This window comes from Colias philodice, chromosome 5, assembly GCF_061535455.1.
Source record: "Colias philodice isolate Cphi_HAF_F1 chromosome 5, ilColPhil1 Martin Lab GWU primary, whole genome shotgun sequence".
Classification (NCBI taxonomy): domain Eukaryota; kingdom Metazoa; phylum Arthropoda; class Insecta; order Lepidoptera; family Pieridae; genus Colias; species Colias philodice.
Window position 1 is genome coordinate 2424059 of NC_143090.1, and position 21780 is coordinate 2445838.

Sequence of the window (21780 nt, forward strand, 5' to 3'; positions counted from 1 at the left end):
TGTGGACGTTTTATTTGTATACGAGTTATAGCAATTTACAAATAGATTTCTATTTTATTTAAATGGTTTGGTTTTATTATTCCTGCATTCCTATCCTACTCCTGGTAACATTTTGAACAAAAAAAGCTAAAAAAGTCACAAAGAATCTGATGATAAAATATTTTTTGTGACTTTGTGTTATGAGTATTAAATGATAAAAAGTAGAATTCGCATTACAACAAGGTTTTGTTTCAGATTCAGAGATTTACTATCTCCCCTCGCACCGGACCGGTAGCATGGTGCTCATTTTCAAAGAGAACAAGTACTGGATAAACAACCGTTACCAGAACACGATAAACTGGACCTGCAGGGACAGGAAGCGGCTAGGGTGTAACAGCTGCGTGCAGACCACCGTCGAGGGCCGCTACATCAAACACAAGGGCTTCCACAATCACGAAGATAACTACACCAAGTATAACTTCAACGACTGATGCGATGCTTCGTCGTCGCAACTTCCAATTATCACGTCGTCAGTAGAACTGTAGCTACTGGAAATATTTTAGCAGAGGAATCCTCTGACTAATGCCACTGCTAATGACAAAACTGTGACGTCTTCATTTTTTCATACTACCCTCTTCCCTAAGGCGTTTTCCAGAATATACGTTTGTTGTATGTTTCCATATTTCTAGACTGTTTGTTCCATATGTTTTCCATAAAAGTAGTCACAAGCCTTTCGTAAATGTGTGGTATAGATATTAATGGAAGCAATAATTAGGTGTCGTTCTCCAGTTTGAATTGATAGGTTTTAACTGTGTTGTTTGAAATGTATATTGTATCGTCCTTGCCATACTACCAAGGCTTTTAGTTTTATACTTATTGAGTATGTAGTATAGAAATATGCATAATACGCTCTCGTCAGTAATAAGTTGTAGTATATTTATTTGAATAATGGGCAATAATTTGTATAAAGGTCAAAGACAGTTCTTACTGTAGGTACTTAATACGTGTTAATTTAAGAAAAAAAAAATAACTGGCTGCAAAGGATTTCTACAGGGAAGAAGCTTACATTTGATAAATAGATGTGGAAATTTGTTAGAAGGTTTTAATTTGCTCAAACATAGCATTAATTTTCCCTTTCTGGCAGAAAATTCATTCCAGTCCTTTAAATAATGGACAATTCATTAATTAATAATTGGTTTATAATTGTATATGTATATGTTACGGCTAAAGGTAGGTGAGAACATAAACTTAAGATTAGCCGGCTAAACTTAGGTTTATTTTCGACGAGGTGTTAATGTTAGTTTGTTCTATCTTTAGCCGGCTAAACTTAAGTGTAACCGCAGGCCCGTGGCTAAAAATGTCGGGGTGGGTAGATTTGGTTACTATAATACATGTAAGGAACAGGGCGAGTGTTTTCTGGCACTTCGCCGGCTGCTGCCGCAGCACGCTCGCTGCGCTCGCTCGGCTCGTGCGGGTCTTAAGAGTTCTAACCTAACCTAACCTAGCCACCAGCTTTCTGCCCTGAGTTGGGGTGGGTAGATTTGGTTACTATAATACATGTAAGGAACAGGGCGAGTGTTTTCTGGCACTGTGCGGGCCCCTCAAGCCCTCCACCGGCCCGGCGCTAACCAAATCTACCCACCCCGACATTTTTAGCCACGGGCCTGCGGTTACACTTAAGTTTAGCCGGCTAAAGATAGAACAAACTAACATTAACACCTCGTCGAAAATAAACCTAAGTTTAGCCGGCTAATCTTAAGTTTATGTTCTCACCTACCTTTAGCCGTGACATATATATTTAGATGTTTAAAAATGCATTGTCGCGTATATGGCTTAAATGAATATTGTTTATTAAGAATGAATTTGGTAGATACATTAAGTAGGACAAGTGACCATGTCTATAGCTTTTATTCTATCACTGCCTGTATATGTTCTTCTAATAATGTTTTGATCTTACCTACTTATCTGAGCGTGATGTATTATTTATAAGTTAAAGTGCCAGTTTCAGCTCTCTTGCTGTTTTATTATGTACTTATGTAGAGAAGAATCACACTGTTATTTCGACTTCACCTTTTGTTTGTAAGCGTTCTAACAGACGAACGGCAAGTTGTGAACGGCAGAGGCTACTTCAGCCGTCGCCACATGTCGACGGCAGTCGTCGAAGCGTCGGCGGCAGCAGTCAATACGTCGACGACTGCCGTAGACAGGTGACAACGGCTGCCGTCGACAGGCAACCGCTTGCCGTGAGTGCCGTCGACTTGCCGATCGTCTGTAATTAAGAGTCTTAAGAGAAATGTAGATATCGTATATACTATATAATATTCCCAAGCACTACGCTCAAATGTATACTTATTGTAGAGTAAATTATAGTATAGACTTAATATAGTTTAACTTACTTTGCTAGTCATCCCACTTTTGATGAATATCATCCTGTGCCAAATTGAATCTAAAATTATATATAACTTTCTATATTTCGAGTCTTATTGTTATATGGGTCATGAATATACAAATTAGAAATTATGTTTCCTTTTTGTTATTTTTTCCTTTAGTTTATGACTTTTTTCAACTCTCATTTAAACATTCAATTTTAATTTTACTTTAATTATATAGGGGGAAGTCCCCTAACGCCGGACGGCTCCTAGTGCCGGACACTCGTACTATTTAAGCCAGTATAAACCTGCTCGATTCGAAATGCAAGTGAAAGGGAGAGGGATTTTATGTAAAGGGAGAGGCGCCGCGGCTCGCCAGTAACGCGCGAGGCCACGACAGGAGCAAGTGTTAGTTGTTTTTGCCGGCAATCACAGCGTCACGTAAAATTCGAGGTAAATGATTCAGGCACATTTATATACAATGCATTTGCAATTGCAATTGCAATGGTTTTTAAAAATAAAAAGTAGTACATACTTTATTATTACCTGGAAACTGGTATAATATTATGAGACTTTTTTAACAATTTTGGTAGGTAGGCACACTTAATGTACGAAGTAATTTGTCAGCACCGGACACGTCTTCGCATAGCACCGGACGGCAAACATATTGATATTTCTTGTCAGAATTTACGTTATTTATTCTAATTATTTAAGTTTGTTTTAGAGTATAGAAAAACAAAGAGAATTGAAATGGAAAAGAAGAAAAGAAAAAGATCGTGGAAGAACTTACGAACTGCTATGGATAAGGTTTTGTCTAAAGAACTTAGTATACGACAAGCTGCAATGCGATATAATATCCCCAAAAGCACTTTACATGACAAAATAACTCGTAAAAAGGCGTTAAATGAAGGCGAAGCAATAAAGATGGAACCAAAGTTGGGTAGGTTCGCTAACATCTTCTGCCGCTCATGAAAAATGAGTTTCTGAAGTTAGACTAGGACTTAGCTGAAGTCATGAAGATCCCTCATCTATCCAACAAAAAGAAAGGCAGTGCTGGTAAGCATTTTTACCACGATTTCATGAAAAGACATTTCACTAAGATCACCGGAATCGATTAGCATGATGCGTGCCGTTGACTTTAACAAACCACAAGTGGATCTATTCTACGACAATGTTGAACGTCTGATGACACAGTACAAATTCATACCCTCAAGAATTTATAACTGTGATGAAACTGGTGTCAGTTACGTGCAAAAGTACCTAAAAGTTGCTGCTGAGTACCTAGACGACACAATAACAACATTAGCTCCGTTAAAAATATGTTAAAAAATAGTAATTTTTGAGCCAATAGCTGAATTCAAATGTACTGGAATCTATCCATTTGACAAACATTTATTTTATAAGCTTGACAAGTTTTGGTCCATAACTTATCGCCGTTGCTAGACGCAGCACAAAAATGAGGAGTGGCTCGAAAAAGAAAATGTGAACGTAGTAAGTGAAATTTTTACGCAATCACCATACAAAAAACTGGCAGAAAAAATGAAAATGAATGAATTTTTTGTTTTATTTACACAACCTTAGCAGCCGTACAAATAAACGAGTTATAACATTTTATGCAAAGAATAAACTAAGAATAAGGAAAAATCATACAAATAAACACAAAATAAAATATGTAACCTAGTATAACTTCGTAAAAAGTATTCATACTAATGCTATTCCGTCCTTATTCCGGCTACCACCCTAGAATAAGTCTGACATAACCGAGTATAACCTATCTTTTAGTACATTGTGCTGTGTTTTATAAGTTTTAGAAGCAATTTGCAATCTAAATTTGAGATAATAGCAATGAGAGTAATACGAGAAGTAGAAAAAGTTGAGCAAATTAATAATGCGTCTGACATATTAACTAGAATAAAATTTGTATTGTTACTAACCTAGGATAAGAATATTGTTACTAACAAGTGGACCAAGGATGTTCAATAAATAAATGAATTATTATAATAATTTCATTAAGTATTGACATGGAAAATTTTGTATGAAATGTCAAAACATACGAAATTATGAAAAACCCTTTTGATATTTATAATGATTTATTTATTTACGGAATGCGCCAAACCATACATACATAAAATTTATTTCTAAACTTATCACAATAATATAGTTATAAACTTTCGTTGAAAATATAAATCTTCTAAGCCTGGAGTTGTATGTTTTGTAATATATTTAATTGTGTAACTCTCTATCTCAAGGTGGGTTTATCTTCTATTCTCCAGATATTGAATATCGTTCTCTTTCATTTGCTTGCATATTTAATGATATGTTTAAATTTTTAACAATAAATATTTAAAAAATAAATAAACAGAACATCGTATGATGAAACTTCACAACAAATTCGACGAAGTCAAACGAGCGTCAAAATGACAGCACCAAGACTTAACCGTAGACAATTTCGATGGTTTTCATAATTTTGTGAATGAATTGCTACGTTGCCGCTTCGCTCCTATTGCATAGCATGAGCATAGTTACATCGACGTTATTCCAAATTTATTTGTAAGAAATTATGACATCCTTATTCTTTATTTATTCCAATCATATCTATTCATTGCATAAGGTTTGAATAAGCAAGTTTTTATTTGTACGGCTGTTGCCTGTTAGTGTCCGGTACTAGGGGACTTCCCCCTATTTCATGTCTCAATCTGTTAAAACAAACAATCGTATTCTAAAGAATCCTAAGAAAAACAACCAGTTACAGGAATTTAAAACCTCTGCTCTAAATAATAAAGTGTACATTTAAACTGTGTATTTCAGTTCGTTTTATCAACAGCCAAAGAGGACAGTCGTTAGTGATGCTTAACAACTATACGTTCGCGAGACATTATCCCGTCAAGGAAGGTTATAGGTGGAAGTGTTCGAGCCAATCCTCCAAGGCTTGTCCTGCGCATCTCACGATTAGTAACGCGGGAGAACTGATCAGAAAGAATGAAGACCATACGCATTCCCCGCCAAATTTTGTCATGAATGGCAACACTTTTGTGCGTCTACCAGAAACCGGCTGTTCGTTTTATTAAAGACTAGCTTTCCGCCGGCGGCCCCGCCCGCGGTTTCAAAGAAAAACTCGCATAGTTCCAGTTCCCGTGGAATTTCCGGGATAAAACCTATCCTATATTACTCGTGGATAATGTAGCTTTCGAATGGTGAAAGAATTTTTAAAATCGGTCCATTAGTTTATGAGCCTATTCATTACAATCAAACAAACAAACAAGGTTTTCCTCCTTATAATATTAGTGTAGATGAACGGTATATTCCTGAAAAGCACAACTGATTAGGTTAACGGAATGCTAAGTTTCTGAATTGAGTATTTGACGTCTGGTGGTAAGATCGTCTCAAATCCTACTTTTATTTTCTTTATTCTGAGGTAAGCTTTCTCAAATCGTAAAAAAAATCAATTCTTAATTCAGAAACCGGCTGTTAATATTTTAATACAATTTATGATCTCGAGCTAGCGCGCACGAGCAACTTTGTCTCCGTAACTATTTTGTCTCTCCCATCAATTTGTATGGGGAGTTGCGTCGCTACGTGCGCGCACTTTCATACTAGCCCATAGGTGGGAGAGACAAAATAGTTGCGGAGACAAAAAAGTTGCGGAGACAAAGTTGCTCGTGCGCGCACTGTCTAAATAGTAATGTATTCTGATGTAAATAGTTCTAAATCTTGGGAATTTTGCTCAGTGTCAAATTAGTTGAAATTTATTGAAATTATTGCGAATATTAAATAAATACAAAAGTGTTACATTATGTTAACAGCAACCTTTCTTCGTGGTTTTATCATTAATCTTTTGAAGGCATCAGCCATTGTTGGTAATAAGTCATTGATGGAGAAAATACTCTTTCGTCGTCGTATTTTTTTAACAAGAGTGTTGCTTTTAGTAATCATGGTGAAGGGTCGGAGCGGGAAGAACCTGCTCATGCTGAATGGTTACACGTACTACCAACATAAGCTGCTGCGAGATGGCTTCAGATGGAGCTGCACCCAGATGGGATCCAGGTCCTGCAGGGGTTTCCTGCATGTGTCTGCCGATATGATGGTGGTTCGTGCCTATATTCAGCACACGCACCCGCCGTATGCGACGTACTATCTGCATAACGTGAAGAAGAATCTGTCGAATGTAAGTACATGTTTGTGATATTTCTATATGAGGCGAAAGTGCTGAAGTCAGATGGGACAATTTTAAGAGTTTGGTACTATTTAAGCGCATTAAACAGTGGGAACTAGACAATTCGTTAATATACTCATTTTGTGATTTCTTATATGAATATCCAAACACTATGTTTTATACACTATATTTTATCAGACGTTGGAATCGGACTCACATTTTCGACAGATCGTAAAAGAAGAAACCAAATAATGATAACATTTGAAAAGTAAAAAGTTATTAAAATAAACTACAGTTTATTTAGGTTGCAAAAAATAAAATATTCGATGCTATAATAATCGACTAAAATGTTTTGTGATAATTACTTAATTCCTTACAGAACTTTATTTTTGTTGCAGGCAAGGAAAAATAACAAACTAAAAACTGAAATTAGATAATTTATTGAAGAAGTCAAGAGAGAAGGTGGAATTGGATAGATTATTTAAACATAACAATAATTTTAATACAAATAAACTAACATTTGTTTTTGTGTTTGTTTTTATTATTTATTTCGTTTTATTGTTGTTTTTCTTTTTTAATGCCATGCTTACAATTTAATCATGTTTTGAACTGTTTTAGATGTATAAGCTAAGGAAAGGATTAAATGTGTAATCTAGGGATTTATTTTATTTGATTCCAATTCAAAACTACCCTACCATTTCCCATTCCTGTGACGTGATTAATAAAAGCAATGAATCTGGTATGATGCATCGTATATTGAAATAGTTCTAGGTAATGATAACTGCATGCTACATAGCCATCAAAATCAGGTACTAACGGTAATATTTGTCAACAGTTGAATTTTACCTTCGCCCGAACGGTCGTATCAATCTGCGCTTGAACAATTTCACCTTCTACAAGCATCTCAAAGCAAGAAGTAACGCCTATCGCTGGAGCTGCACTGCCTATGGTTCCAAGTGGAAATGTAAGGCTCACCTCGTCATCACTGATAAGCTGGAAGTTCTCAAAGCCAGCATTACTCACAGTCATCCACCCAGCGTGAAGAAGGATCCCAGACTCCCATACCTGTACCCTATAGTTAAAGAGGAGAGGAAAGATAAGCAAAATGGACTCCCCCAGCTAGTTACTCCTCCCTCCCTAACTCCTTTGCACGATTATTTGGTAGCTCATAGCGTTTACAATAACTACTAAAGGTGTTACTAAAAATTGGAAGTATTTTTAAGTTAATTTTGTTCCTAACTATGTTTTCTTGCGTTATTCCTGAAGGTCTACAATAAACATCACAGTGGTAAACCATCAAGCAATTATTTGAAGACAATGGTGATAATTTAACTGTATCAAGTGAAGTGTGCTTTCATATTAGGTCAACATAATGTATTTTTGTATTAACAGATTTATTATTTGCTTATTTTTTATTATGATTTGTACTGCTTCATAATTGACGCTGATCTTGCCTCAATTTTTTAAAAGTTCCTTATTTGATTTTATGGGTTCTGTGATTTTAAACAGATCATTGTATTAAGAATTTACCATATTTTACTAAAGTTTAGGTTACGTTTTATAAAGAGGTATACAAATACTGCATCTATTATGTAGAACATACATTTTTGCATGTTAGATTTATAATATTAACATTGCCTAAAACTGCACATGTATTTTTAAGGGAATTAGTCGTACATTTTATTGTAGAAGCAATCGTACACTATTAACTAAGTATAAGTAGTTACTACTATACTTGGCTAAGTTTATATGAGCACAAGAAATCTTGCATTTGAAGTAGAGATCTAGGAATAAATACTGCATATTGTAATGTAACGGTACTGCATTTAACTTGAGTTCATATTAAACCACTTATTCTGATGTAAAATGGATATGCAAGAACATTTTAATTCTTTCGACACGGATAACGAAAAATCATGCTCCGAGTTATTGAAACGCAGAATTTTAGAACCTTATGATCATACAAATAATTTTAATGCTTAATTGAGACAAAAGTGATGCGAAATACACTTCAATGGCTTTGAAGATAAATCGAATAGTTTGCTTGAATATTTTTATCGAATTTTTATGGTTATTAGACGTAATAACGGTGATATATCAATTGATTATTTTTAAAGTGTGATCTTTACACAGTATTGCAGCTCGTTTTGATGCCTCAGATTGTGGTTTAGTATTAACCATGGTGTATTCAACTAAATCTTAGTTAAGTTTATATTTTTAAGGATTTTACTCGTACTTAGCGATGAACTATATCATCATATTTTATCATAATCATCAAAGTGCCTTGTAGTATATCGCATGATAATCGTGGTTTTAATACACATTAATTTTAATTTTTAATTTTTTGATATGTTGTAGGTATGTATGACTCGATATCCAAGAGAAGAATAGATTTAAACTCACGTCGGGTTTTATATTCATGAATTCATCTGTTTTACTTTAAAAGTTATCTAGTTCTGGGAAATCGTTATATTTACACTAGCAAACCGGGCGAACTCCGTTTCGCCACCAGATACACCTTTTCTTTGCTAAACCTCACGGAGCCCGAGACCTTTGCAACGAATGCAAAACCGTGGAAATCGGTTTGTGCATTCTGGAGTTATAGCGTCAGGAAGGAAAACCCGACTTATTTTTATTATATTTACATAATTGATTAAAAAATCACGGGCCTACGCCTAGAAGGAAGTAAACGTTAATATAAGTCTATTCTTCTCTTGCTTATCAATATATACATCCCTATATCAGTGTGATAATGATTACGTATCCAGTATTAAGTTTGTGATTAAAGAAACGTAAGTAGGTATATAAATAAGGACTGTGTGATTTTGTGATAATGTATCTCGTTTGGATCTCGTTTTAACATCACGTCATTGCATTTATAGACTGCATTTAATTTTTAACGCTATTTTGTATTACGAAGCTTAATTGTATCTTTTTGTCGTGTAGCAATAAAGTATTTACTTCGATGTGTTTGTTAATTTTATTAGAAAACCTTTTGGATTTAAACGAATATAAAAGAACTAAGCATGAAGGTGATGCCTAATGTTTAACCTCTTGATTAATAAGAAGAAAAGTTCTGCTTAAATCTACTTTAAAATGTATTAAAAAATGATTACTAGTGCAAAAGTAATATAAAAATACTTCTTATAAGAAAACTACTATAGTAAACATGCAGTTTGCAATTAACCAAATATTAACTAACAGCATATCGCAATCCAACAAAGCTTGCATTTCGTTTGTCTATTCCAGGTAAGATTATACACCTCATGAACGGCAGGAAGCAACTCCTACATAATGGCTACACTTTCTACATCCAGCGTAAATCCGCGGCCAAAGCCAGGTGGCTGTGCACGTGCTATGCGAAGTGTAAGGCGTTTCTGTACGTGGACAAACATATGCATATAATGAAAACAGGGAATATCCATAATCATGACCCGCCAATACTCATCAAACTACAGTCAGGGTTGTATCAAAAGGCAATCACTGCGCGGTGTAACTCCTCTTTACCTGTGCGAGGTTTGGCGAATATATTTCCAGATAGTGGGCTGGATCTTAGTATGTTTCAGCCGCAAGCGATTTATAAAGAGGAGGTGCCCTAATTAGAAGAGTAGTTTTAGATAGCAAATGTGACGTCACGTTTAGCTGTCCTTCTGCTACAGTTTTCTTAATAGTAAATTGAAATGTTACATTTTTTAGGCCTAACCTTGCGTTTTTTAGAGGACGCAATTTTGTTTTTTTGATATGTAGGGGGGTCAGTGTGAAGCTAAAACCAAGTTTGTGGGATCGTCACCCTTGTCCCACGGCCGCCATCTTGAAAATAGCGGTTGGAATGGTTTTTACGATATATCTCTTAAACTATGGGACAAGGGTGGCGACCCCACAAACTTGGTGATAGCTTCATACTGACCCCCCTACACATAAAAAAATAAAATTGCGTCCTCTAAAAAATGCAACCCCAAATGTAACTTTTCAATGGAGTATAAATATTAATGTGAATAGTTTAATTTCATGTTCTAAAAGGACTATTATTTTTAAATTAGGATTCTAATAGTGAAACAGTTTTCAGATTGTATTAACCCATTGAGCCCCAAGCGGCCCGATCGGTCCCAGACACAATAGATTTTCTATTGTGTCTGTGGTTCCGGGGCCTGATGGTTAGTATGAATTTTCTTTATGTTGACGTGGCTATCATTACTGTGAAGTGCCATCTAGTATGAGTAGTACTTACCATTTGTTTACTTATATTATTTAAATAAAATTATATTTATTATTTTAATTTATTGCGTACTATAGTTATATTTTTTTAATTTGCACTTAACCGGGAAAGGTAGACCACATAATATCTTGGCGTATCATAAATGTTTGTTTTAACGCCACCTCTTGGCGATTCCGGTTTTTTTTAAAGGGAGTAGTTGAAAAATTAATGCATTTAACTACATAATATATAGAAAATAATAGTTTTATGTGTGTCTGGTTGTTTTAACGATTATATAATTGAATTATTGTCTTATATTATATTATTACTCTAAAATTGAAAATTTTAAGGTAAACGCATTATGATCACATTTTTACTTTTACAATCAAGGATATGATTTAAGAATAAGTTATAATGAATAAATAATTGAAAACTTTGTATCATGTTTGTATCAAATTATGTCAATTGCAAGTAAGGGAAAATATTAAATTTAGATATTTCAAAAGTTCTTAAACGATGTAAAACAACAAGGAATAGCTTAAAAATAACACATGACATCTTACCATAAGAAGTCAAATAAAGAAAAATCTATCAAGTTAAACGCCTGAGAATAAATCATTAAAAAAAACCAACTTTATTTAATCCAGCCATAGCTTTAATGCCATACGGTACTACAGTCATTTAAATTTGCAGACAGCAAAATAACGCGCGGCGTTCGTGGCAAAAGAGTGTTTCATTACAACGGTTTTACGTTTTACAAAGAGAAGGATCTTAGGAAGCGTTCAGGAGCTAGATGGAGGTGCACAAGCCACAGTAGAGCGAAGTGCACGGCATATTTGCATCTGGACCACCAGCTGAGGGTCATGTATGCGCCGTCGATATGCCACACTCACACCCCTCCCGCTAGCGGTGACCCTACTACTAAAGTCAGGACATTTATATGCAAGTCATAAGCTCTTGGACTAGGGAGTAAAGCTCCGGTTTCATGGGAAACATTTAAGTTGAAACAATATAATGAGAAGTTGCTGGCAATATTTGTTCAGAGTTCATAACGCATGTTTGTTGTCGAGGAATGGTCAACGTAACAAGTTTCCTGCAACATTGTTGATCAACTGTTGCTCAACAAATGTTCACCATGAATACGAGGCTTTAAATGTTTTACAGGGTGAAACTATTGTAAATAATCCCTCTCAGAGAGGTACTTTCGGTACAATTCAAATTATGTGTCGTTGATTTTGTCTTTATTTCTTTAAAAAATTCCTGTAGTGATTAATTTTCAAAGATTTTCTCTATTGTGAACAAAGGAATGCAAAAACAAAACCAGTGAGGCATAATGTACCTGATAAACTTCCAGTTAGGAATAACAATAATTTGGATGATCTTTTAAAATACTTAGATTGTTTTGATTTCATGTTTGTCAATAAGTTTTAATGTTTTTGCTGTGCTATGTACTATGAACCAAATATATGTTACAGATTATAACTTCAGATGATGTAATTATGTAAAAATGGGATTTACAAATAAAAATATTGTATGTGTACAACTTTAACATTTATTTTTTGTCTATAATTCATTTCATATAGCCTACGATTTTAAAATAAAAGAACGTCGTCATGTCAGCAACAAATGTAAATGAAATGTAATTCACGCTATACCAACAAAATTAAGAAGAAAGAGTTGTATGTGTTGGGCGTTTTTTATTTATACAAATACGTTGATAATAAATAGGTTTTTATTTATGATTGCAATCATTGTAATATTTACCGAAGCATCAAGTATCGTAGTAGTTTAGAAACTTCGATCTAGACTTAGAAAATTGAAAGAAATTAAAAAGTAGAAAATTGTTATATTAAAATACATAATAGATTATACATAATACAAGGTAGATAATTATGCGATATGACGTTTCAGCTTATGACCCGCTCAGTGGAGTAGTTATGGAAGTAATGTCAGATGCAAATGCAATGCAAGATTTTCATAGACAATACCAATCGTACGGTATGGGAGTTCCAGGAGCAGTGCCAGATGTAATGGCAGTAGATTTCCCTGGAGTAGTTTCTGAAGTCATCACAGATGAAATTCATAATTCAGTATTCGACGCAGTACCAGACTCTGTTTTAGATTCCGTGCCAGATTCCATTTTAGAAGCTGTACAAGAATCCGTTTTTAAAGCAGTGCCAGATTCCGTTTTTAAAGCCGTCAAAGAAATGGTGGTGCCTGAAGAAATTAGAGATATGATTCCAATGCCAATTCCTGGAACAGTGAATGAACTAGGTCCAGCATCATATCCACAATCTGTTGCAGAAATAGTTACAGAAGCATTTTCAGAAATACCTCCAATCGCATTTCCAGAATCAGTAACAGACGTAGATCCAGATGCATTTGCAGCATCAGTTACTGAAATAGTTTCAGAGGCATTTTCAGAATCAATTTCAGAAATAGTGCCAGGCGCATTTTCAGAATCAGTAACAAACGTAGGTTCAGATGCATTTGCAGAATCAGTAACAGAAGTAGGTCCAGATGCATTTGCACGATCAGTTACTGAAATAGTTCCTGAAACATTGCAAGCAACAGTTACAGAAATAGTTCCAGAAGCATTTCCAGGATCAGTAACAGGAGTAGTTCCAGAAGCATACCCAACATCAGTTACAGAAATCATTCCAGAAGCATTCCAAGTTCCAGATACAGAAATTGTTCCAGAAGCATTTCCACAATCAATAACAGAAGTTGTTCCAGACGTATTGCCAACATCAGTTACAGAAATTGTGCCAGAAGAATTTTCAGAATCTGTTATTGAAATAGTTCCAGAAGCATTCTCCGCAGCAGTTACTGAAATAGGTCCAGAAGCATTTCCAGCATCGATTACAGAAAATGTTCAAGATGAAGTTACAGAAACAGTTCCAGTTATCATTCAAGAAATTGTGTCAGTCCCAGCAGTACCAATAGAACGAATTCAAAAACAAAAATCAAAACGAGTTCCAAAACAATTTCCTAAATCACTTAGAAAAATACCACCAAAACTTGTTTCAAAGCTAGCTCCAAAACCAGTTTTAAAACTTGCTCCAAAATCAGATTCAAATCTAGCTCCAAAACCACTTCCAAAGTTAGTTCCAAAATCAATTCCAAAACCAGTTTCCAAACGAGTTTCTAAAGCAGTATCAAAACCACAACCAAAATCAGTTCCACAACAAATGCCTGTCTCAGAAGAATTAACACCAGAAGAAATTATCTCCGTGAAAAGCCGGGTTATCGAGTTGGTAACTGGACGGAAATTGTTGATGGTCAATGGTTATCCGTTTTACTTTAGACTCACTATGAAGACATTTCCGCTGAACCGATGGTGTTGCAGTAGATCAACGTGCAACGCGTATGTGCATGCAACGTTTGATGATCGAGTGGTGGCGTATGGTGGGGAAATACACAAACACCCACCCAGTCGATTTCGAAAACAAGATGATGGAAAATACATACGATTAAACTAGTCACTGTTCAATTGTTATAGTACTAAGGTCTAAGCTATTAATGTTTGCAGGAGTATCTTGTATTAAAATGTTTCCTATGGAATTATCAAACCCTGTATTCTATCCTAGATGATTAAGTTTATATTCTGTGATTTTTGTAATATCGATATTATTAATGTTATATTTATGTCTAGTCAACACGTTCAGTATTAAGTTCTTTTAAAGAAATTGTGATATTATTATTTGTATTTAACTTATTGTTATTATGTTTTTTCGTACGAAAGCTAATTAAACATTTGTTTTGTAAAAAAATATACGTATTATGGGCAAGCGATAAAATTTTCTATTACCATAAACTAACCCTTTTTAAAACTCGAAATTGTTACGTTGCCCTAGCTAATTAAAAAATGAAATCACTTCAATGGTCTCCTAAAGACTTTTCTTACGCATAATAATTTGAAAGACTCAAGGAGAAAAATAAATACTTCTTGTTTTCCTTTACTAGGTAATGTTTGAAGTGTTTTAAGCATTCCAAATTATGTTACTTCTTTACCTTTTTAATCATTGAATAAGGTGACAAATAGGTGAGTAATATTTCGTGATCACCTAATTTTCACTAACCACATTAACCTTTACTATATGGTAAGTGCTACTAACAGATGGACTATGTTATTAAACTATTATTGAATGTTATTGTGGTTATTAATGGTATAATGAACTGATTGATTATCTGCTATATTATGTAGTTTTAAATACTTAGCGAAAATGTAATTTAAAAAAGGTGCGAACTAAAATGTTGTACCCACAGGTAAAATTTACACATTGGCGCGTGGGAATCGAGGGAAGCAGGTGTTCTACTACAAGGGTTATACGTTCTACAAGCAGAAGGAGCTCAGCAAGGCTGCAGCAGCCAGGTGGAGGTGTACGAGGCACAGCAGAGCCAAGTGCACAGCGTACTTGCACCTCGACGATCAGCTCCGAGTGGTCTACGCGCCAACAATCTGCCATACGCATAAGCCTCCGGCCATTGGTAGGAGTAAAACTCAGACGTTCTATATGTAAATTGTTGCCTGTAATGTTTTGCGTGTGGTTCAATGTAACGATTGAAGTACAGGAATCGATAATTGTACAGGATTCAAATGGCAATTTTAGGCAAATTTAACGCTCCTTATGTTGTGCTTAAGGCTGCAGTCTAGCAAAATTGCGTTTTCAACAAGTTATTTGACAATTTTTTCCCGGCTAATGAAATGATAAACTGAATTTTTTTTTCTTGTCTATCAATTAGTGTTATATACGCAATGCGCGTGAATTTTTTCACATTTATAAAGTTACTTTATGTTACCTTAATCAGGCCTTCAAGATAAGTCTCTTTCCCCCAAAGACATTTCGAGCTAAGTTTGTGCACTCACTACGTTGCAACCGATTACAATTTACACAATCTGATCAGCGCATTATTATCCTTATATAGTCGTTATTAAAAACTGCTGAATACAATTGCCGAAAAACTTATGATTTTCTTAATTAGAACGTTATAAATTCATTAAATTTCCCATTTTTTGCCTTACAAAATCTATTGATAAATACTGCTAAAAGTTATTTTTTCCATTAATTTATTCGAGTTGGTTGAAGACCAATGAGTATTAATCCTTTAAAAAAAATTTTTTTTGAATTTTGATAATTCTTTAAATATTAAAAAAATATTTAAAATAATTAGGAAAAATCCTAGCGAATTTCTTTAGTCGCGCTCCTTGGGCCGGAGCGTTCTGACGTGTGCTCTACGCTCGATTTTCCTTCATACCGAAGTGAAAGTTGCTCTACTTCATTAAATTTAATATTTTTGTTAATTGATTATTTTTATCTTAGTTTTGTGCAAATATTCGTATTTTTAAACATTTGATTTCGATATGGAAAATAAACGAAAAAATACGCGTGTAACTACTAGAAAAAAAATTATCTTCGAACATAAAGTTAATGAAACCAAATAGATTGCAAAGGTGATTGGCAACAATTTCTTTATTTTACGGGGTGTCAGTAAAGGGATGTATATTTCTTTAAAACTAAAGTAAGCTCATAAATTTTCTTATAATATAATTTTTTTGAAGTTCCAAAAATGTTTATTTTTCGTTTGAGAAATACGAAATATAATATAAACTTGTATTGAGAACTTGAACTTTCCAAGTTCATCCGGGGAAATCCCCATACGGGGAAAATGATTTGTTTACTCCAAAATTGATCCGAGGTGTTTTTTCTTCTAGTCATTTTCAACGTAGCGGCATTTTGTTTGATTATTAATTTTGTAACTTAAATACAGGATGTTGGTTTTATATTCTGACTTACAGACGCGCTGACAAATTTAGTCCGCCATTTCTAGTTTAGTCTACCAACTCTAAGTACCAATATTAAAACGAATGGATTATCATCACATCATCAAAACTCAGACGTAATGGAAGATCACAATAACATAGAAAATTCAGTGGGTGTTGAGAACTAAACAAACAGAAGTAACAGAGACGCGAAGAATAAAAAAAGAGGACGAAAACGATAATTCGTTGATGCTTTCCCTTTTCGACGTATTGTTAGGGTACATCACCAATCTGCAAAAAACAAAACTGATGATTCCCAATTGCTGATTAAAAATGAAAAATAAATAATCGACAACAGTGGTGAAAATTTGCTGATCACAAACATGAAATATCCTTCAGTGGTAGCAGATTTACTCATTTAAAATGTATCGGTGAACAGCGTAAAGGAGAGGAGGACAGGAAAACATTATGAATGTGGATGGTGGATTGTATACAAGGTGTAATCGATAAGGCGATTATGATGTTATTATTGCAGATGTATCAAAAAACTTAAAACTGATATCAAAATTACTTTACCTAATGAGCAAAATGACAATAATAACTTTTTAAAAGTATAACGAGAAATATCTAAAAAATTTACTTTATACACTCCCATATCAAAAAGGGAAATTGGGACCAGTAGAAGTTAAATGTCTAATTCCGGCAAAAGACATGAATGCGGAAGATGCGGTTAAAAAAAAAATTAATATTTGAAATACAATGCAAAAAATAACACTTTTGTCATAGATAAGAATCTATTTTTTCCAAATTCAGGGACAACTAAACGTTGCAGAAGCAGAAGTCTGCTTATTTGCTGTTTGGACTGGAGTGAATCATTCGTTTAAAAATAGAATATATAAAAAAGTATGTAACGTTTAGGCAAAATAAAATGATGGACCATTATCAAGATTTTACATAAATTGCCTACTGTCAGAATTGATTGATTCGAGACTTCAGCATTCGATGTCCATCAAGGACCCATCCTATATCATTCAAGCGATTGAAAAAAAAAGACATAAATCCAGTGCAACCGATAAAGCATCAGAATGCTAGCAAAAGATTTATTAGGTTTATCAATATAAATCTATATATTATACATAATATAATAAATCTGTAGAAGACGCGAAGACTGACATCCGCGCGGACGGAGTCGCGGGCGGAAGCTAGTCAGAAATAAATATCTTTTGTTTTCATTTGTGTATTTTTTTATTTAATAATTTTTTAACACAAACATTACATTTTTTTTATTATATACAAAATTTGTTTATCCGTTTTATTAATTAAACTGAACAACTTTCACTAAGAAACTTAGGTCAAAAAAAATGTATAGAGTTATGCATTTTGTATGGAAAGCTTATTTTTTTTTATATTTCGTCCAAATTTCTTTGTAAAAGTTGATCAGTTATATAAACATGAAGTTGAAGATATCAATAGAAAGTATTCGCAAATTTTGTGTACTGATATAAAAAAAATCACCCGGTGTAATTTTCACGAAAATTGTTTCAAATTGTCATTTTTGGTACTTATTACGAATTTTAAATTATGCATACGAATGATTTAATTTTTAAAAATTAAGTGGAGCAACTTTCCCTTAGTACATTTGTATTATTTACATATAGGATGACAGGATGCATTTGTTTGCACTACTAGACCAAGCCCTTAATATGAACATATTGATGTAATATGTTAAGGGTGTTTTTTAAATGTTTAATAACTGTCTACTTTTATCTGTATCTTCCCGATTATCTATTCTTGTTCACAACAGTGTTATTTACGTAAAGTTTTTACATATTAATTAAGTACTAGAGTAGAAACATTTTGTAATATACTTTTTAATATCTCATGATTTGATCATGGAAGCAAGACAACTCGACTTAATTTAATATATTACATTATTTAATCGATTGATCTAATATGCCTCTATTAAATTGTAATGACGTAAATAATTATTGAAGTTTTATCCTGTATGTAATCAATAATATATGACTATAGTAATAAAGATTTTAAGTTATGCTGGATATTTTAGGACGCTAGGTCATTAAGATATCTAGGACATTTTAGACTGAATATATTGGAATAGCAGATATTTAAGGCGCGGGACAGATACAAGCGGCGCGGCGCGCATCGGGCGCACTGCCGGCGTGCATCGGGTGCGCTATTGGCATTTTGTATGAAATTACTTTGGAAAGGCGGCGCAACCGTGGCACAACCGTGGCGTGCCGTCTCGACGCCTGTCAAAAATTCTTTCATACAAAATGTATAAGAAGGACGTGGTGCAAAACAGATTCAAGAAGTGCGCTTATGGCACGCCCGCGCCCGCGCCGCTTGTGTTTGACCCGCGCATTAGATTTTGTATGAAAAGGTGATTAATTTGGAACAAACCCAAGTCTTCGCGGTTACCATGATATCTTAAAGCAGTATTATTTCCAGCATGGAAAAGAGATGGCTAGATGGCTATAGAAAGCTCTGTAATTCTTCCATCGGAATTAATACTGCTTTAAGACTTCATGGCATTATACAGCGGTGATGTTTATAATGGTTTGGTTAATAATATAGAAGTAAATTATAGTAGAATAAGATGAAGGTTTCCTTTTCTTGCAAAAATGTTGAAAAAAAAAATATATATTGCTAATTAAGTAAAGCTAAGCTAGAATGTGCTAGAATCGTGAAAATTTATAAATAGTTAACAAAACGGTTGGTACTTGGTAGTTTTAATCGTAATTTTATGCAAGGATGAAATAATCTGTATATATTGATGGCATTTTAATAAAATTGACGGTACATTGGTGACACCATGGCATAAGAAAGTAGAAACGGGCTGATTTTTCATCCTTCACCTAAAGTTATCTAGCTAATAAACATCCTCTTTCTTTTCGTTTGTAGGATATCGGATAGTATGTTATTTATTTTAAGAATAACTGTTTATATGAAAAATCTGCCTGAAGTTGGTGTAGTCATTTTTATAGCATGTGAAAAAAGCTCTGGGGTCTTAGACAAAGTAACAATTAAAAAACGATAACGAAGTTAGAAAAGGCAAAAATGTATGGGATTGACATACGCCGCGTTAGATCACGTGGTCTATCTAATGTCAATCCCATACATTTTTCCTTTTCTAACTTCGTTATCGTTTTTTAATTGTTACTTTGTCTACGGGCCCTGATATCTTTCTGATACAATATAATATTAATTAATTAGCAAAATGTTTATAAACACCATCTAAAATAATCGTAATAATTATACTTAATATATTTCCATACGTACTGTAATAATCTCTAGTTCGATAATAAAAATAAAATGTGTAAATAAATAATGTATTCTGACTCAGTGTTTAATTTTAATGGATAGCCTAATATAAAAGAAAAAAAATATGCAGAAAACTAAGCTACTACCTACTTGTAGAAGACAAGTAAATTATTTGTGTGTTAAATAATATATTTTTTGTTACGTTACAAGATAAATATATGTAACAAGCATAGAAATCTAAATAACAAGACACATAGAAGTGCTATATTGTCATACACACACGAAACCAAACTATGTCAAGTCAAAGAATGGGACATACATAAAACTATAAAAACAATAGTATGTGAATATGTATAATAAATGTTAAAATAGGAATTAATTAATTGTTTAATTTGTCTTTAAAAGAGAATGCTTGAGTTTGTTAAGAGATAGAAGAAAGTATGAGGATCTAATGGGTTTGCCAGATACGTGGTATAAGCATCGATGTAATGATACATCATCAACATAGGTAAAATAATTTTATTTACAATAATAAATAGCAGACCGAATGATGCTAGGGTATATACATTTTGCTTAGCGAAATATTAAAATGTTATACTGTATCTACAAATGTGCAGGCATAGGTAGGCAGTTAGTTTGAAAACTAGAGTAATCAATTCAGTTTCATATCATATGGAAGATAAAACCATTGCAGCTAAGGCACTTTAAATTTTATTTAGTTCTGAATAACGTTCAATTTCGTATCTTCAATGGTCTTTATTTCTAAGGACATTGCCAATCTAATTTTCATAATAAGGGCAATCCAAAGCTGAATATGAACATGTACGTGATATTTCAGTGAACATCTTCATGACTGCACGAGGCAAGGAGCGTCTGATCTTCCAGAACTTCTCATATTACAAGCAGAGCCGCACCAGACACGGCTTCAGATGGGGTTGTACCAAGAACAGGTGGCACAAGTGTAAGGCGTTTCTCCATCTAGCTGATGACTTGACAATAATTAGGAGTAACATGGAGCATACGCATCCAGCACTCAGTGAGATGACGAGGAAGTCGTAGTTGATAGACGAACTTTAGAAGTGTTTTACGCCTAGTCGTTGTGGGGTTGGTACGGTATGGAGTTTTACAACGAAATTATTGTCCGCTCTATAAATATTACACTATTAGTAATAAATATATAAATATAAATATTACATAAAAATATAAATATTACATAATTATATTAGTACACTTAGGTGATTTAAACGTAATAGTGCAATATGATGACGTATCTAGTCTCAATTTTTAGATCGTCGTTATTAATAAAAAATCAAATAATTGAATTGTAATAAAAACAATTTGTTGGGTGAAGAAAATCTAAATGATTCAGTATTGTATAAATGTGAAATAGAATTTTATCTAGTCAGCTTTAAACATTCTAGTCAAATTCAGCGTTATTAGTTCAGTTATAAACTTATAATTATATGATACAGGGTGTAAATAATGTGTATAGTGTAAATATATTTTATTTTTAATTTATTGATTGCTAGCTTGTGATGAAAATTAGATGTGTTAAGCTTGATTGTGTTCATTTGTTAAGGTTGGATAGAATTTATATTAAGGCTTACTCAAACTACAGCGGTGGGTAGCGGTATACGCATGGGCACGCGATTAAATCTCTTAAATAGTATATTATAAAGACTCTAATCGCGTACCGATCGGCTCTTCGCAACCGTACTAGGATCAGTACGCGATTAGAGTCTCTATAATATACTACGTAAGGGATTTAATCGCGTGCCCATGCGTATACCGCTACCCACGGCCGTAGCGGATACCGCTGCAGTTTGAATAGGCCTTAAGGGTGTCCTTTGTTATGTCTCTCTCTTACTTCATAGTAATATAGTTACTAAAAACATTCCTGATTCCATAGATAGTGCTACGAACACACGAATAAAATTCCATCACAAGATCGTTTATCTAGTCAAAAATATGCACTTTGAGTATAGTTATGTACTCGTAACAAATATGAATGGTAAAGAAGACAGTACTGTTTCACGTA

At 33.9% G+C, this 21780-nt stretch overlaps 2 protein-coding genes across 3 annotated transcripts; both read left to right on the forward strand.

Annotated features, from left to right (window-relative positions):
- Positions 1–4497: 4497 nt before the first annotated feature.
- Positions 4498–14487, forward strand: LOC149488309 (uncharacterized). 2 transcript variants are annotated; one of them, XM_089694974.1, is made up of 2 exons: positions 4498–6027; positions 11786–14487. In XM_089694974.1, exon 2 carries the CDS (start codon positions 12589–12591, stop codon positions 14176–14178), a length of 1590 nt encoding a protein of 529 aa, XP_089551100.1. In that variant the 5' UTR covers positions 4498–6027; positions 11786–12588; the 3' UTR covers positions 14179–14487. The 2 variants fall into 2 exon arrangements, with proteins under 2 accessions (XP_089551100.1, XP_089551101.1); XM_089694975.1 differs by lacking the exon at positions 4498–6027 and adding an exon at positions 9686–10655 and having other exon boundaries at positions 11390–14487.
- LOC149488310 (uncharacterized) lies at positions 6026–9442 on the forward strand. The gene is made up of 2 exons (XM_089695067.1): positions 6026–6513; positions 6900–9442. Exons 1-2 carry the CDS (start codon positions 6142–6144, stop codon positions 6936–6938), a joined length of 411 nt encoding a protein of 136 aa, XP_089551193.1. The 5' UTR covers positions 6026–6141; the 3' UTR covers positions 6939–9442.
- Positions 14488–21780: the final 7293 nt, after the last annotated feature.